Source organism: Leptosomus discolor, chromosome 1 (genome assembly GCF_034619465.1).
Source record: "Leptosomus discolor isolate bLepDis1 chromosome 1, bLepDis1.hap2, whole genome shotgun sequence".
In the NCBI taxonomy this organism is placed as follows: Eukaryota; Metazoa; Chordata; class Aves; order Leptosomiformes; family Leptosomidae; genus Leptosomus; species Leptosomus discolor.
In genome coordinates this window covers 118,135,751-118,155,192 of record NC_141391.1, presented here as the reverse complement: position 1 = coordinate 118,155,192, position 19,442 = coordinate 118,135,751, and the positions used below count along the sequence as shown (strand labels likewise).

The window sequence follows — 19,442 nt, the reverse complement described above, 5'->3', positions numbered from 1 at the left end:
TATTCACCTTAATGCTGACCCACAAGACCTTCTAAGGAGTTTTAAACATACTTATCACTGAAAAGAAACCTACAGCCTCTTTCTCAGTGTTTGATGGCAGCACAGAATATTTGCATGTTTTCCTTCTTTTGATACCTATCAAGTAGTAGTCACAAAACCAGAACATCACAGCAGCAATCAGCCTTTTTGTTAGCAGACTCAGGGCTTCCTTTGCTAATGTTCCTATTCTTTCAGATGGAAATAGATGGGACATTGATTTGCCAATGTGGAAAGTGTTACACTGGTTGCTAGAGCTTTTGCTAAGTCCTTCTTGTAGATACAGATGTTTAGACCATTTCACGATTAATGTGGTGCTTCTTCAACCTTACACTGGCAAGGAAAAAGGCAATTAAAAGATGTTAAAATGTATAATCTTTACATATTATATATTATATAATTCTATATTACCATGAAAAATGTAATACTTCTTCCCTTTTAGGTATATGGATATCTAATTACTCTGTTCAGAGTCAGGTGCTATGCAAGTGGCAAAGCGGGCACTAAAACAAAGAAAGAAAGAACTGAAAAGCTCTAATTCTTCCTTTGAGACTTGATTCCCATTGCAGTATTAGACACCACATCTTTACTCTTGCTTCTTAGACTCTAAAAATAATACTTGCCTCACAAGGGATACTAATGAGGCAATATTTGCAGTTTATTTTTAAAATTTGCTGGTATTAATGAGAAATTATAATTATCCCAGTACCAGCTGGCATTTCTCTTCATACTGAAATGTTCCTTTGGAACAAGAGAGGAAGCAAAATGCACTGTGACTTCTTTTTCAAAGATATGGTATAATACAGCATGTCAGAGAAAATATAATGTCCGGAAAATTGTGGTTGCTTTTAGTTTTTTTCCTGAATAAATTATTTCAGAAAACCCTCATCAGCTCTCTATTGTTGTGTTCAGCAAATGTTATGTGTCTCAGAAAAGCAGAGAAGCTTTCCTTTTGCCTTAAAAACAAAATATATTTCCTAAATTCATCATTTGCAACAGGTACAGTTAAATGTAAAGACTATGATATCTGCATTTCCAGGCTGCTGAAGACTGCCTCTTCACTGACAAGTATCAACTAAGCTATACCTCACACTGTAAGAAGTATCTATGTTTTATGAAGCCACTGTTGACAGACTGCCTGACACATGAGTTTTGGCAGTTTTGTGAATAAAATTTCGTGCATGTGGGGTTGAATTTCACCCATCCTGAGTCCGTAACAGGAGCAATCTGGGGGGGTGTATTCATCATTAGTGGGCAAGGCTTTGGAGGAAATATTTCTGTGGCAATCTGACAGTATTTTTTTCCTGTAGCAGCCATTTCGTCAGCCTGGATTTTGGACCACTGAAGTAAATACCAGGGAGATAAAAAAGTAGCCAGAAAGGCAGGTGGAAAGATTATCATATTGACATATCATTTACTGTTAGATATCACCTCTGTATGTGCATAGCCAGTCCTGCCTGCACATACGTGATCTGTCAATACTCACAGGTGCATAAAATTCAGAGATCCCTATGGCAAGTAATGCTGCCTTTGGAGTAGCCTGTGCTTCCCAGTGCTCCTGCCACCGATGGGTCTGAAACTGTGAATAGTTCTTCCCCTGCCTTCTTATAGGCTCCTTTCAGGTATTCAAAAACCGTGCAAATCCAATTCCCTGCTGCAGTGCACATTTGGTTTTCATGCATAGGTGTTTCTGCCAGGATATAAGAGGTCTATACACTGTAGGACCAAGCCACGTCGTTTTACAAAACTCAGACACACAGCTGTGTACAGCTACAGGAGTGTTGTTCCATTTTCTACCATGCCATGAAGGGGAGCTAAAGTCCTAATGTATCTTCGTTACTCTTATTTATTTGCATAATACTTGCAGCATAAGCATTAGGCTTTGCTAAATGGAGCCAACTACATTCATTCAGAATTCAAAAAGAGAACAAGGATATATGCCAGGATAATAAGATTGAATATATTGAGGCTACAGCTAGTGCTATAAAACATTGATTTGCTGTAAACAGTCTAATGTACCACCTTCCAGCTGCATTAATATGTCTACAGCATGTACATATATCTGTGTGAAAATGATAAATGTCTCCTTAAAGCAGAGTGGGTATAAATGCAGTAGGTATGTGCGGGAGCTGCATGAGGACACTGACACGATCAATGTGATCTAACAAGTGAACCTTTATTTCCGTGTTTCCAGTGCAATTTATAACCCTCGACCACACCCAATAAATACTGATTGGCTTCATCGCAAATAACAGCCCATAGTCCAACCTGATTGGCCACATTACGAGTCATGTTCAAGTCACGTTCACAAATGTTCACACCCATCTTCTTCAAGAAGTTAAAACTGCGTCATTAATGGCGGCTGTCTCTTCTCCTGCACCTGTAAGATGTTCATGCCCCCTGCACTGGAAGTTGTTTATGCTTTCAGCAGTTCCAGTACGTCCCAGCTCGGATTCTCTGGAAAGGCTGGATTGTTCACATGTCCCTTATTTCATAAATGTCCTCCCACACATCCCCCTTCTTTTTTTTTGAACAATCCAGACTTGTTTTACAGCCCGCTCGACCATTGAGCTTATGTACCGTAGGATACAAGGTAGCATCAGCAGTACAATTAATATCATGATAACAATAAGGATACCATACTTTACCCAGTGTAGTAACCATTCACTTATACCCCAAGAACTCAACCACGCGTCTAGCGGAGAACGATCAATGCCAATCTTTTTAATATACTTTTGCAGATTTTGTATATGCTTGTGAAATGATCAGAAAGATTCATGCAACACAATCCCTCAAAATCTTCACACCCATGACCTAATGCCAATAACAAAAAATCTATACCAGCTCTATTCTGTAATACTGCATGTCTAACACTATCTACATCTTCCAGCAATTCTGTTAGTATGCTTGAGGTCAGATTAATTTGCTTAGCAGTCCAGCATGCTAAATGCGATAGTTCACGCAAGGCATTGCCCCCAACAGCTCCTGGCAAAAATAATGATAAAGCAATTCTAGGAGACCTTCCCAGAATGAACCCATTCCTTTGCTGTGTATTAACATTGGTGGCTCCTCACTGTTACCTGCTAGACTTAAAAAATTCAAAACATACAATGCTTTCATCAGTTGATCATTAGGCAACCAACCCTGGGTTCCCCCTTTTTGTTTTAACAATGTTGCTTTTAGTGTCTGGTGAGAGCGCTCAACAATTGCCTGACAGGTAGGAGAGCGAGGTATACCTGTACGATGGTTAATACCCCAAAGATTCCAAAAACGTGCAAAGCGAAGAAGCATAAGCAGGTGTGTTGTTTGTCTTAATTTCGAGTGGAATGCCTAAAACAGGAAAGCGTGCATAAAGCTGTCGCTCAACATGTCGTGTAGTTTCACCAGTCTGTGCGGTAGCTGTCCCATGTGTCTTTTTTATTTTTTTTTTATTTTATTTTTTGTGAAAAGTGGCAAAGTGCAGTTAACAAAATATCTTCTATATAATGATAACAATAACACTGCGTCTCACTCACACATTCAAATATTGATAACCAGTTTTTACACTATCACACAAGGAGCTCCTTTACACCATTCACACAAAAGACATAAGAAGACACTTGCAAATATGATTACTACAATAGCAACTACAGCATTAAGCAGACTAACCCCATTCACGTAGTTAAATATCAGTGCGAGTGGTGAAAATACACATTGACATCAATGCCGATCGGCGCACAGTGTGAACATTTAGCAAATTACAGAAACAGACCAGAAAGAATACCTTTTTCCGTAGATGGACCGTGTCTGCCCCTGCAGCGAGCCAGATGAGTCAGGGAGCCCCTCCGAGAAAGGGTCCCGTGGCACGCCTAGGGAGTCCCGGTCCTCATTGGCTCCTGCAGCCGGACAGAGATTGTCGCATCTGGGTTGTCAACTGAATCTGAGAAAACTCAATAACAACTACGTGTTATCAAGCAGGTATTTTCCATTTTCCATTGCACTTCAAGAAATCTGTCAAAGCCTTTTATATGTTTTATGCAGATCCCCCTTTTTCCATCATCTTTTTTAATTAGATTATCTTTACAAGCAACTTGAGCTCTTTCATAATGAACACTGCTTTTCAAATTACACAACTTTATAGGCAACCTGTAAATGAATCCTGAATTTCTTTGCCTGCTTTAGATAAAATGTGTCATATTTTACAGCCAGTTAACATCATGAATAAAAATAGCATTTTGAAGCTTTATCTTTGACCAGACACATACAGATCATAAGACAGTTTAAAAAAAAAAAAATAGTTTTAGAACAAGGACCTGCTTTGACCCTATTGCAATGACTGAAAAATTAAGCACTTTTTAAACCTGCCTGGCAAGCACAAACCTACAGTGCGATTAGAATTTGGTACACCGTGTATCTGCGAAAGTTTGATTTACAGAGGGACTGAAATGAGTTTACATTGGCTCATAAGGTGACCCATTATCCTGCAATTGAAGCATCTCTTTTGCTTGCCTCCCTCCTTTCTATCTATGAGGGGTCGAACAGCACTGTATACAGCAGCAGCAAGTAAGGACGCGGTACCATTGGTGCATTCTATAACTTCAAGCATGTCAGCTACTTGTGCATCTCTGGGTAGGGTACTTAAAGCTCTTTTTGTTGTATCATTAGCATTCTCAAAGGCAAACATTGTAAAAACCTTTTTCTTCATTCCCTCATCCAAATCTGGATGACTTTTAATAACCTGATCTAAACAATCAATAAAAGAAGGAAAATTTTCTTGTGGACCCTGCTTAATATTGGCAAAGGAATATACCTTTCCTGGTTCCCTGATTGAAATTATTGCTTGGTAAGCTAACTGCTGTGACAATTGTAATACCTCTCCTATAAAACCGTGTTGTAAGCCTGTATTTGCAAAAGGACCTTGGCCCATTAACATTTGGGCTTGTATACCACACAATGGATCTCCCTGCTGCTGAGGTCGTGCAGCTTTGCGGTCGCAGAGTTGCTGCCATGCCTCGGTAAACATAAGCTGTTGAGAAAGGGACAAAAGAATGTTAGCAACCTGTTGTGAATCATATGGTAACAGAACATCTGCTGTAAAAATAGATTGTAATAATTGTTGAGTATAACTAGATTGAAGCCCATATTGTGATACTGCTAAACGTGCTTTTTCAAGGATTTTCCAATCAAACGGTTCCCATTTTCTACCTCCTGCCTGATCTGTAATGATAGGAAAGGCAGAAGGAAGAAAATTTCCTTCAATTAGGGCATCACGAATCACTCCTTTCCATCTTCATCCTGCTTCTTGTTCATTTAATAGTGTATTTGACAATGAAGTAGTTGGCACAGGCATTTGCGACAAAGGCCCTGGTAGTGATGATGGTACAGCAAAAGAGTTATGAGTTGCAGCGTTTTCTGGATTCTTCTTGTTGCTGTCCGCTGCCGTATTGAGTGCCGACAGTTTGTTTATGAGTTGCTGTAGGACTTCATCAAGCAGCTCCTTTTTCTGCTTTTGTTTCGACATGATCCCCCGAGAATCTTCCTTTAGGCGGGCCGTTGTGACGTTGCCATAAGGGCGGGATTCTGGGTGGGTCGTTGTGACGTCGCGATAAGGGCGGGATGTTGGGTGGGTCGCTGTGTCGTCAGGATAGGGGTGGGATTTGGGTGGGTCTGCTGGTTCACGTACTTCCCCCTTTGCCCACGCCCCCTTGTAGTTTTTCCGCGTTCTCTTCTGAGTCTCTTCTTACTGCGATCGGGTCGGCGCCATTATGGTGCACCTCCTCTTCTGAGGGTGCGGTCCCCGCGGAGGCCCCACCAGCCCCCGAACTCGCGGTCTGTGTCTGATTAGCAGGGGTCAAGGGAGGTGGAACAGGAACAGAAATTCGCGTAGAAAAGGTAGAAGTAGTAGTTGTTGGCGAAGAATCGCCTGAGGAGGGGGTAAAGGTAGCAAAGGCAGAAGCTGCAGCAGCTCTTTCAGCTTTCATACTATGCAACATCTCCATAAGCCATTTCCATAACGTGGCGTACTTGCCTGCTTCTTTTGCTCTCGCTCCCCCCGAGCTTATATCTTCCCATAACTCTTTATCTATGGCCTCCCACATAGCGAGTTCAAAAGCAACTCCCACAGAAGGGATTAAATTTATATTCTATGCCCATAATAACAGCCCTTTAAGAGCCAAGGATTCATACTTAAGTCCTCTCACTGAGAGTATGTGTTGGAGCAGATTTAGGACAGCCTCCTGTTGCTTGTCCAACATCATCTGTTTCCCTGACCGCTCACCTGATCAGGGTGAGATTCCATAATCGTTTCAAGATGAGGTGCACACCTTCCTTTTCTCTCCTCCTTCCTGGTAACTATGTGAGTCACCGCTTAGCGACTGGGCAGATCGCTGATACTGTTTTTATCTTTTTTTTTTTTTTTATTACTCCGCCGGGGCAGTGGATCTCTTCCGGTCGGCCTTCCACCCTCTTCCTCTCCAAGTCTTGCAACTTTGTTCTGAGGAATCTGAGGGTCCCTGTTTGGGCGCCACTTGCGGGAGCTGTGTGAGGACACTGACACGATCAATGTGATCTAACAAGTGAACCTTTATTTCCGTGTTTCCAGTGCAATTTATAACCCTCGACCACACCCAATAAATACTGATTGGCTTCATCGCAAATAACAGCCCATAGTCCAACCTGATTGGCCACATTACGAGTCATGTTCAAGTCACGTTCACAAATGTTCACACCCATCTTCTTCAAGAAGTTAAAACTGCGTCATTAATGGCGGCTGTCTCTTCTCCTGCACCTGTAAGATGTTCATGCCCCCTGCACCGGAAGTTGTTTATGCTTTCTGCAGTTCCGGTACGTCCCAGCTCGGATTCTCTGGAGAGGCTGGATTGTTCACATGTCCCTTATTTCATAAATGTCCTCCCACAGGTATGTTTCTCATAAATGTGCTGTGTTGTAATAAATATCGTATACAATCATTTGTACTTTGGAGGATGTTCAGCATTGGCTGGATTTTTATGTGGAAGGATTATGTGTGTGTGTAGGGTTGGTCTTTTTCTTACTACCTTTCCATTCTTTTATACACAAGACTATGTCATTTCTATCATCATCCCCACTGCTGCCACCACTCGTTGCAGAACCTAGTATTCTTTCCTCTTGTTTTTCAAATCTTACGTAGAATGAATCCAGCTTTTCATGGACCTTACCTACTTTTGCTACCTCCTGTCACAAAGGGCTGCTAATGTCCTTTTCAGGCAATGTTTTTTGTTACCAGTGTTACTAAAAAACAGCCTCCCTTCAACTCTGATCAAATGTAATTTTTCATACATGTGATTTATCTGTGAAATCAGAGCTGTTTCTTTCCAAGTCCTAACCAAACCCATGTTTTCCACATCTCCTGATTCTGAAAGTTTTACTCACTTTAGTTATATGGTAACACTGTAATTTTATTAACTTTTGTTTAGGCATAAACAGCTTGGACATCCAGGTTTCTGACAGAAGCTGTGCCAAATAATGTTATGCTTCACTGTAACTTGGTGTGTGGGACATCGTCTGAATTAATCACACTCTGATGATCAGCAGAATCATATTATCACCAAGTAAATTTTCCAAGTGCTGCAATGTGCACTTGTAGTGCGTGATTGTGTCATGACATTGGCACACACTAACACTTTGTCAGGATGCAAATATTAAGAGCACCCCAGTATGCAGTGGCCATATGAGTTTGTGGCACTGTGACCCCATTCAGTACAACATCAACCTGAAGTGCATGAAAAAGATAGTGATACTGGTTAGTTCTTTCTTCTCCTCCTCCTTTCCTGTTTGAAAAAGATGGCCAAAGAGCCTAAAAAGAAGTGCCTACTGTGTTTCACATGTCCACAAAATACTTCACAGTTCCTCTGGTCACACTCCTGCAAGTCCCAATTCTCTGAGTGAAGCCTCAGCAATGCATAAAGTGAGGGTGGCTGTGCCATTAATTGTTATCACTGGTTTCTAATTGTCAGCTTAACACAGTCCTTTCAGCATTTAACTCTAATGCCCATTGATCATATGTATTGTATTTCTTTAGGTTATACTGTCTATTGAAGAAGGCTACAGGCTTCCAGCTCCCATGGGCTGCCCAGCTTCTCTTCACCAACTGATGCTTCACTGCTGGCAAAAGGAGAGGAACCACCGTCCAAAATTCAGTGACATTGTCAGCTTCCTAGACAAACTGATCCGCAATCCCAGCACCCTTCATACCCTAGTGGAGGACATACTTGTGTAAGACTCCTTCAGTACTTTTTTTTGTGTAACACGTGGTGGCTATCATTAGATGTTTCAGGGCATTAAGCAGGGGTGAGAGAGCTGCAAAGTTCTGAATTCACAAAGTTATGGGGGGCGTTCAAATAACTTTAAGCCCCTTTTAAGGTTTGCTTTACTGTTAATACACTGTGGAATAAGGACATTTTTTCTCAAGTCATGAAGATTATGTTAGAGATTTTTCTTTTTCTTTTTTTTTTTTTGTCTGAGCTCTGTTTGTGCACTGTCTCTACCCTTAATCTTTGTGAATCTCTTTTTTCATTTTTTTTTGGTGCTTCTCCAACATGCCTGTTTTCTCTTTGTAATTTTTTTTCCTGTATTCAATAGCCTGTTTCTCCATCTGACAGTGCTGGAGCAATTTCTGAACTGCCTTGGAGCAATTTGCTGCAGAAAGTAGTTGTGTCTTAGCTTGCTAAATCTTTATTTATCTGCAGAAGAAAGTCAACAGTGACCAAATAAGAGATTATGCTATTACCATTCCAAAACTCTTGATGGTGTTGCCTTAAGTTTTTTCCATTAATAATATTAGAGAAATTAATGCAGCCACAGGAGAAGCAAGGCTGTGGTGGAAGGATTTGTCAATTTTTGTAGGCTTGTTGATCCAAGCTGTCCCTGGATATCAGCTGAAATCAGTGAAGGTCCAGGTGTCCTCAACTTCCTTCATTAGCTGAAATTTACCTTAAGATAAAGGTGTCTTCATGGAGGTGTCCTGGGTTTATAAGGTGTTCTTAAGGCCTGAGTGAGTCTTCCTGCAAACCTGAGTGGGTTGAGTTTTTTTAATATGGTTTGGAGAAGGGCTGAGCAACAAAGCAAAGACTGAGGCTGGTATCTTGCTGTGGAGAAGGCTGAATGGCAAGGTTACTACAAAAACCTAGAGTTAGGGCTACATCCGTTTCATCTACCCCAAACTAGTGGGACTTGTAGGATTTAATATCTATGCACTAGAGTTAGTGGCCTCTATGTGTATGTGCATATAAATATATACATTGCTACTTGTACTTGGTTTATTTAGCATCATAGTAATGCATTTTCATCTATTCTTATTTAAAAATGTTGCTTAAGATCTAAAAACTTATGCCTGTTTTCTTGCAGTGAAGCTCTTGCTGAGCTCACCTGCTTGGGAAAGTTTTTCCATTCATTTGGGAACATTTGATGCAGTCAATCTGGATGATTACTCTGTTACTATTAACTTACAAGGTCAATAGTTATTCTATAGAATCATACAATAATAAAGTCAGGTTGGTAGGTCTTTAATTGAGGTTTGTACTTGACGGTGTTCTTTTGTCCATCAGTTTCTCTATCTTTTTGATAATATGAATGAAAAATAGTATGTTTAATGTATTTGAATATGTGTGGTTGAAACTCGGTGTGTTAAGATAGTAGGGTGTGTTGCTTCTTACGTTATATATAAGTCATGTTCCATCAGTTAATATTGTCTGGCTTTTACCATCTAAATTCTCATTTAAAATAAATTATATCTTTCTCCTACAGGCTATCATAAACGTTTTATAAACAGCAGTGTGCTTTTTCTGCATTCTGTTACTACAGTTTCTCTACACAAAATGCACAAAGTCAATGAAAGCTGTGAGCCCTCACCAGTGTGGTACATAATAGAAGACTGGAAATATATGCCTCAAAACTGGAGGGGTTTTTCCCATCTTTCTGTTTCAGTTATGATAATATTAAGGAAAAGAACTGAAACAGAAATGTGACTAAATTAGCTCTTTCATTTTTATTGCTACTCTATATAATTCTATGTAAAAGCAAGGATATAAAATTTTATTCTTCTTGCCTCTTTTAGGATTAGTTTTATGTTTTGAAAGCTGTAATCAAAGTGTTCCCATTGCATAATGCTATAGCAATAAGGAGCCATTTGGGGAGGGTTGTAGATAAATGTAAAAGCCATCTCATGGTGGTTTAATATTTTTAAATTGTATCTCATGTTAAATTTTAAACTTTGACTACTGTATTTACAAATTATTACCATCCTGAATGCATAAGCTCTGTAAAGAAACACTCTATGGGAACAAAAATAAGAGCAGTGGGAGAGGTTCGTTCCTTGGTTTGTAACTGAGCTGTAGTGCTTTAAAAAAAATGTATTGTTTAAGTAGTGAAACTCGGCAGACTGACATGATTTGTAAGTTTTAGACAATGGGTTAAAGAGATCCTCAGTTCAGATCTGACCTTTACAGCTCAGGTTCCATTCTCATTCCTTCTGCCTTTTAATAAAAACAATGTCTACCAGAGTAAATTGAGTGTCATATTTTGTACTTCTTTGGTAACCTTTGTATTCCTGTTATTACAGAATGCCAGATTCACCTGGTGAAGTTCCAGAATATCCTTTGTTTGTTTCAGTCAGTGACTGGCTGGACTCCATAAAAATGGGTCAGTATAAAAATAACTTCATGGCAGCAGGTTTCACAACTTTGGATATGGTTTCAAGAATGACTATTGAGTAAGTATGTAATCTGTTATCCCTATAGTGACTAATCAATCTGAATTTGTTTGGGTGCTGCAGTGATGTAATTATTGTGATATATGGAACAGTGCTTTCATTTCCTTTCCTACCTAAGCTAATACAAGACAAATACAGTTTTTTACCAAAACAACACAGGAGAAAGATATGATTAAGGGACCCAGAACTGACAGTTTCATTCTGCGACCATACTAAACACTACCAAAGGTCAGGCAGTGAGCATCCTTAAATGTTTCTTGGGGAATTGGTTTTGATCTAGAACACTGAAATCAGTGGCAAAAAACTTTTACTTTGCTATGAACTTCATCAAGCCCATGTCAGTCCTTATAAGGAAGCCGTTCTTTAACAATCTTTGCTGCCCTTTAACAATCTCTGACAACACTGTATCATTTTTGAAATGCAAACCCTGCACCCAGTATATAAGGGTTTGGTCAAACTATGGATTAATATGGTAGCATAATGATACGATCTATTTCATTCTCTCTTCCTGTCTCTCGTGGCTTGAGCCCACCCAGCCAGCAGCAAAGTCCCCTGCAGCTGCTCGCTCACCCCTACCCTGTCCCCTGACGGATGGGGAGGAGAAAATACAACCAAAAGGCTTGAGGGTTGAGACAAAGGCCAGGGAGGGCTCATTCGCCAGTTATGGTCACGGGCAAAAGACAGACTCAATTTGGGGATTACAACATCAGTTTAATGAACAACCACCACCATCAAGGATAATGAGAGATACAACCAGGTCTTAGAAACACCCTTCTCCCATCTTTCCAGGCTCAGCTCTGCTACCTCTTCCCCCCCAGCAGTGCAGGGGGGCAGGGAATGGGGGTTACAGTCAGCCTGGCACAAGATGTCTCTGCTGCTCCTTCATCCTCAGAGAGGTCCTCTCAGCCTTCCCCTTCTCCACCGTGGGGTCCTTCTCACAGCAGACAGCCCTCCACCAATTGCTCCAACATGAGTCCTTCCCGCGGGGCCACAGCTCCCCACAAACCACCCCAGCGCGGGCTGCCTTGGAGTCACAGCCACCTTTGGGCCCAATCCCCTGCTCTGGTCTGGGGTCCTCCACAGGCTTCGGGCCAACGGCTGGGCCACCACTGATCTCCATGCTCGGCAGCAGCTCAGCCTACCACCCCACCATGGGCCACAGGGGAATCTCTGCTCAGGCACAGCTGCCCCTCCCCTTCCTCACTGACCTGGCTGTCCACAGGGCTTTTTCTCTCACATCACCCTCCTCTCCACTGCTGGCAAACGAAGAACCTGCCCAACAGCTTTTTCCACTCTTCAGTAGTTATTTGCAGAGCTGCCGATTGGCCTGGCCTTGGCCAGAGGCGGGTCTGAATTTGAGCCAGGGGAGCTTCTCAAAGTCTCTTACAGGAGCCACCTCTGTAGCCCCCTCCCCAGCTACCAAAACCCCATCAGATGCCAAACCACCACACCTTCCCATGAATTCCTAATCTTTTCTTTGGTGTTGGGACTGTCTGTATTAATAATGGTAATGGTCAGTTAAGATTCAATGATTTCATGTGTGAGGTTAGGACCAATTTTCTCCCATGTGTATCACTTTATTCACATACACCGAATTTTATCTGCTGCTTTATGGCATAGTCATTTAGTCTTATAAGACCCTTCTAAAACTCTTCACAGCTGGCCCTTTCCCTTACTACCCTAAACAAAAAACAGCCTCACCTACTGACTTTTTCACCTCTGTGCTCAACTGTTTTTCCGGCCCATTTACTGATGTGTTGGATAGTAGTGTTCAACATTATCCCAGCATAGGTCCCTGCAGATTTCTATTGATGGCTACATTGTAGAACCTGACCATTTACTCCTAACCTGTCTTTAAGCTAGTTTAGTCACGCAAAGACCTTTTATGCCATAGCTCCTTATTTTCCTTATAAAACTTTGATGAAGAATTTTCTCCAAAGCTTTTGGAAATCTAAGTGGGGTGTATCAAATGAATCATCTTCATCCATATATATGCTGACTCCTCCATTGGAAAGAAGTAACTTTATAAAACAGGACGTGTCTTTGAAAAAGCTATGGTGACTCAAGTAGATCATTTATCCAAGCATACAATAATTCTGTACTTTATGCTCTGTAATGATTTCAGACTCACAGGTCTGTGGTTCCCCAGATCTCCCCTGGAAACTTTTTATTTTGTCTGGCACTACTCTCCATGCCTCAGGCATCAAGAAATTTTTAAGCACATGGAACACAACTGATAACTCCCTTTCTCACATCCCTGTTAGTAATTCCACTATTTCATCCCCAAACTCTTTTAAAACTCTTGGCTAAATATAGTCTTGTTCTGGAGATGGGTTGTTGCTTGTTTTTTCAGTTTGTCCTATAACCTCTCCTGCAGTCACTTCAACTTCAGACAGATCCTCTGGCAAGTCCCCCATAAAGGCTCTGGTATGGGAGTCACTTCAATTTCTTCTGCAGTGAATGTCAACTCTAAATAATTGGTTTAGTCTTCCAACAGTGTGAGTCTTCTAGTGCGCTTTTATACCCAAATCATCATTAGACTCTACAGACGCTCTGGCAGGCTTCTTGTACCCAGTGAGTTTGCAAAAAGGTTTATGATGAGTTTTATAATTAGGTGTCTTTTTTTCTAGTTGTTCCTTAAATTCTTTTTTAGCCTGCCTTACTGTGCTTTTACAGATAATCTGCCTGAGGTTATAATCCTTTCTACTCTCTTTCTTTAGATACCACTTCAGCTTTTTGAAATATTCTTTCTTCAAATAACCTCTGTTACTCTAAGCCTGCTGGCTTCTTTCTGAGCTTTGTCAGGCCTTCCTTGATAAGTGCTAAGCATTGTTCTTGCCCTTCTAATACCACTCCCCTCTGTAAAGGTTTATTCTTGTAGCTGACTCCTTTTAGCTTCCAAGATGCTCAATATTTTCGCACAGTCTCTGCTGACCTTAAGTGTTGTGTATCATTGCACATGTGGATGTTAAGCCTAAGTACATAACAGTTGTTATCCAGTGGTTCTTCATCTGGAGTATACAGAGGCAAGTATCTTGAACTGCAAATCTGAAACTCATAAAGGTCATGCCTGATCCTGTGAGCTCCTTCACTAGCTACATCATCAAACAATTTTTGAGGATATCTAAACAGGCAATGTCTATGCTATGTCCCGGTGTGGGATTTGCACAATTGACAAGGCATATCTCAAGTTTTCTGCCCTCACCACCTCTGTGATCTTTCTCGACATCTTGCAGTTGCTGATGTTTAGAGAACAAATAAACTAATGGATTGTGCAGGACACTGAGGGCTGTTGACTTCATTCCTACCAAAGAGTTAAGCTCTGTGGGTGAGCTACCCACTGTGGGGTACAGGTCCAGATGAGATGAAGGGAAACTGGGAGGGAAATCTGTCTCAAGATGGAAGATTTACTGATCTTTAGACCATCTCTCACCGCAATTCCCCAAATCATCAGAAGCCCAGCCTCTTTATTTCCGTCTCAGGACTGCAAGAGTAAGTGTATCAGCCCTGTTTCTTTGCAAGTATAAGTGGGAAACATTTGCTACTAACACATGACTAAAAATGGGCTATTAGAACCTACGTCTCAGGTTCTTCCTCAAGATCTGGAAAAATCAACTGACCATTAGTTTCACAAAAGATACTGATGCTCTAACTACAAAATAATTTTTTTTTTTTTTTTCTTAAACGGCCATCTTTAAAAATTTGGAATTGGCAGGTGCAGAAAACTTGAACATTTGCAGCTTTCTTATATGTTCCAGTCAGGAAAGTAAACTGTCCTGAAGAAGAGTGATTCATCATGTATTTATATTCTTTTGTGTACAAGAGGCTTTACCATAACTGCATCCAAGATGAAACTTTTTATCTTGCAGTGACATTAGAAGAATTGGAGTTGTACTCATTGGACACCAGAGGCGAATAGTCAGCAGTTTACAGACTTTGCGGTTACACATGATGCACATACAGGAGAAAGGATTTCATGTATGAAAGTTCTAGAACCAACTGTGTTTTGTGCCTCAGCATTTCTAAAATGAAAAATATTCTCATTCTTCCCTTCTGCTCTTCCCAACTTCAAGAACTGCAGCCTTCTGTTCAGACTATAAAAGTATTTCTATGTTAATGCTTCCAGACTGGAATTTTTAATCACACTGCATAGCTCCTCTGCCAGTTATCTGCCAATAAAATCCTGGCCTACTGCAAGACTCATGCTACACATTGATGAATAACTCAATATGGATGTGTAACTTTGTATAACAGTATTTGGGAAACTTTCATGAACTTACTTGAAAGTAGTAATCTATTTGGCCTGGTGTGGCTTCTTTATTGATATATTTAGAGTTTGCTGGTAGATCAAAAAATATTTGACTTTTTTCATGTTCTGTGACCATGTAACTTCCAATACCAAATGTGCAATCAAAAAGAAGTTTGACATAAATATTTATTTTATCTCTTAATTAAATCCAAATATATGGGTCCTATCATTATATTACTTTATATTAGTTTGAATGCTGGTAAGCTGGTGCCTCAAAGCATTAGTATTGTTTGCAGAAATGATTTTATGAAGTGGGTTTTTATTGTGTGATTAATTATTGGGAGGATAGTGAGAGAAATCTGTTTGAAATCTTAAGGTTCTTGATTTTGAATTACTTTAGCACTCGACACTTTTTATGCTTTAAATTTTAATTAGGTTGGAAAACTTGTTCATACTTGTGATTCTTTACCACCCTAGACCTTTTCTTTTTTTTTGTAATACTCTGCATTTGCTTCTTCAACATGGCAAATATTCACTGGAAAACTGATTGTAACGTTTCCATAACCAAGTATAAATCACGTTTGTCAACTATAGCATGGCCACATAGACTTCAGAAAGCTTTCTGTTCCAAAAATGCAGGCCTCCACTGCTTTGAACTAAGCATAATTTCCACCAGTGGTAGTAGACTTCAGAGAGCCAGCCATTCATGGGGTGATGTGCTTATTCCCATGGGAACAAGCTGGCCATATCATCCTCCAGTTGAGGGCAGTGGTACAACCACCAACTAATGCTGGAAGTTACATGCTGCGGTATTCAGTTATCTTGTACACAGGCAGAAAAGGAGATGTAGGACAGCAGTGTAATAATATGTTGCCTTGAGTCTACTTCTAACTGCTTTTAGAAGTAAAAAGCAGACTCTGCTGAAATGGAGCTCTGGTTACTATGGGCTAGATCTTCATTTAGTACAGATATCTAAATGACATCAAAGACAATGACCTTTAGAACTCAATAGCCATATTTACATGCAAGAAAATGTCTGAAAAGGCCTAACATAATATTTGTACCTCTCTAAGACTTACAGCTTTCATGTTTTATTCAGACAACTTACACAGATGTGCTGAGCTATGTTTCCAAACTTTTGCATGGGATATGCACTACTGGGAACAGGGGAACGAGCACACATCTGTGTTCTGTAGAAGTCACACGCAGATCTACATGCATGTCACGTGTAAACTGGGTGCAGATGCTTTTGTTGATTTATGCATAGTTTGGAGGACATTTTTTAGTTACGTGGCATTCCAATATACTCAAGCATTACAACTCTTCCATTAAAACATGCATTTGAGTAATTAGTATAATATATGTGTATATCAAAACAAACTATTTTATGTATTCATAATGATATTTACTGCTTAATTTACAGCTTGTAAATCAAAATGTATTTCCTAACTCTTGGAAAAGGCTGCCATTGTATACTGGTGGCACAGAAGAAAAATCAGAAAGGAACTCAGAAAAGATTATGCTTCCAACCAGTTCACAGAGTAAGACACGCTAGGCCTGATTCACTGTTGTCACTTTATGTTGGAGTAACTGCATTAATTTAAGTGGGATAACAGTAGTACACTAAGTAAATTTTCCTTTCTTTCATTAAAAAAAACAACCCAGATTTAACTGAGGAACAAGTTTTCTAAAGATCAGGATTCACCAGTGTTCTGCAATGCCAATTTGTTGAACTTGTTTAAAGAAGGGCAGCTCCAGTCCTATTCTAGGTATAAAGGTAATTTTGCCAGCATGAGTAATCCCACTGAACTCAGTAGGGCTCTATAAGCATGTGCGTTTTGCAGTATCACAGGCCTTTAGTGGGGAAAAAAAAGCATTTGTCCTTTCCTGTGATAGTCACTTGAAAAATTCCGCCCCAATTCCACATATGAATGATTTTGTTGGTAAAAGTTCTCTTATGGAAAGAAAATTACACATACTTGAAGCCTTTTAAAATATACAATCATCACAGAGTAATTTAAAAGTGGATTTTCCTTTATCATTTTGTTATCCATTTTGCCTGTCATTGCTTCCACGGCCAACAACGTGACATCTGTGGAAGAAGCCTCTCTCACAATTAAATACCTAGGAGGTATGAGTCTGTTATTTGTTAATGGGGTTTCAAAATTACTCATAACTAGTCCAAACCATCTATGTGCACTTTTAAATTCTCCTTTGCACGTTTTTTTCATTCCTAGTAGTGTGGATGCAGAGTGGCATGTTACATAAACACAACCTGGATATATTTCATGGAAATTAATTTCCAAACTTATCACACTACTGAAAATATATTTTCAACAGAAAAAATATAATAATATTAAAACATTTATTAATCAGATATATTTTTTATATAAACATGAGTTTGGGTAACCAGAAAGGAAAGAGCAAGGGATTCTTTGTGTGATGACATTTATTAAAAACATTGTAAATCCAGGATTTTGTTGGTTTGTACGGCTTGGTTTTTTGTTGTTGCGGTGGTGCAGTATGACACTTTTATAACAGTTAGCTTGATCAAATTTACATTTTTGCTATTTTGGAAACATTTTATTTGTTCTTGCTCCAATTCCAAGCCTACTCTTGGGTTTTTTGAGGGAGGGTCCCTAATTTTTTCATTGAAAAACAAACAAAAAACCAACAGGTGTTATTTTTCAAATGTAAGTTTAATTCTGTGCAGGCCACAAATGTATATGTGAAATTAGAGTAACCTTCTTTGTTACAGGGGATACTTTCTTCAGGTGAATATTAGCTCTATTTAGTTATCCTGTATATTGCAGTGTGCAGTCAGAGCTTAAATTTAAGAAATTTAAGCAAATCTAGTAGGCTGTTTTTGAGAATCTGGCCCACATTGCAGAATGTTTCATGACTGAAAGTACTCATTGAAAGTTTACAAAATAAAGTGTGCATGATATGCAAGCCAAAAAAAAAAACCAAAAAACCCAACAACCCAGCATTAAAACGCAGATGTAGGGAAATAGTTCTAAGTTATTTACAAGTAATATCCATGTGTAGTTTTTTCTCACAGATCTGATTGTCATTAATCTAGAATAAAATCCATCCGTCTGTACTGTTACCACTACTCGTGTATCACTTAAGCCTCCAAAACATAGCTTAAGTGAGGGCCTTGACTGCTGAACAGGACCAGGTTGGTGTCTCTTGGCTGACAAGTGCACTGCCCCAGCTGTCCATCACGTGCCATCTACAGTGCCTCCAAAGTTCATCTGCAAGCAACTTGGATGTCCATGCAGCCAAGTGGGGTGGTCATCTAACATGGAAACCCTATCAAGTCAGCCTTATTCAAGCTATCTTCTCCACTTGTCAGTCAGAGCCCTGAGACCTATTGGGAGAAATTCTCCTCACCTAATTTTGGAGGTCTGCATTTGAGCTGGTCATCCAAGGTTCTGTTTTGATCAATGAAGAGAAGTAGTCCCTTAAGGGATGTGAATCATCTGACAAATGTAATTATTTACTTCTGTGTTAGATGACTTGTGCCAAAGAAGCAGCTGTTTGTCTGCATTCAAAGAGATCAAAATGAGTAGCTCATATCCAGGCATCTGTGCTTGGTCAGATGAATCTCCTGCACCAATTGTATCCAGTCCTTATGCTGAACCTGTGAAAAAGAGAGGTTCTTGTCCAGAATGCTCGTGTTAAAATTGAACAAGTGACAGCAGAAGGTTTAGTAAATTTTGCTCATGAGGTGTTCACACATCGGACTTACGGAGAAGCAATGGGACTCCATGCCGAGAAAGAAAGAGAATTGAGCTACGTAATTTGAACTTTTCTTAAACAAAAGTTACATGTTTTGTTTCCCATGAATGGAAATTCAGTGTCTGTCCAATAAAAACTCAGACACATGCTATGCTTTAAGACATCAGCCAAGACTTTTCAGCACAAGGTGAACTTGGCTGATAATGGCAAATTGTGCACTCAATAATAAATTCAAATCAATTAGTCGAATTAGTTGCTCTGGACAAAGCATTCTGTGTCCAAAATTGTATTAGGTATTAGCTGGATTATTCTGACATGGAACTCATAGGCTGTAGTACATTGATTTTTCTGTAATTTAAGACTGACTACCTGTTTTCCATTTTTTATATCATGAGCCTAACACTGAGCTTCATTAATTTCTTTTTCAATGCAGATTCATATGGGATCCAAAGGTGGGTCATAAGTAATGTACAGATGCCCTTTATTCAGATGCAGTAGCTCATGGGCTCAGTCTATATTGGAATATGTCCTGCAGAGAGTGGAAAGTAGGACTTTCTTCTAATCCAGTCCAACACATGTTTCAGTGTAACAAAATCTAGAGTCATAATAATAAGTCTGTCTTCCATTGCATCTTCTAGGAAAGGTGTTAAAAATAGAGCTACTTCACTTAGGGCATTTGTGCATGAT

The 19,442-nt window shown here is 39.8% G+C and overlaps 1 protein-coding gene across 3 annotated transcripts in view; it reads left to right on the top strand.

Annotated features, from left to right (window-relative positions):
- Nucleotides 1-14,746, top strand: part of EPHA6 (EPH receptor A6) — a 503,574-nt gene extending 488,828 nt beyond the window's left edge. For all 3 annotated transcript variants that reach the window (XM_086477983.1, XM_086477974.1, XM_086477990.1), the window contains 3 exons: nt 8,075-8,268; nt 10,613-10,762; nt 14,632-14,746. In XM_086477983.1, coding sequence (XP_086334109.1) covers nt 8,075-8,268; nt 10,613-10,762; nt 14,632-14,746 — 459 coding nt within the window. The remainder of the gene's footprint in view (nt 1-8,074; nt 8,269-10,612; nt 10,763-14,631) is intronic.
- The last annotated feature ends 4,696 nt before the right edge of the window (nt 14,747-19,442 follow it).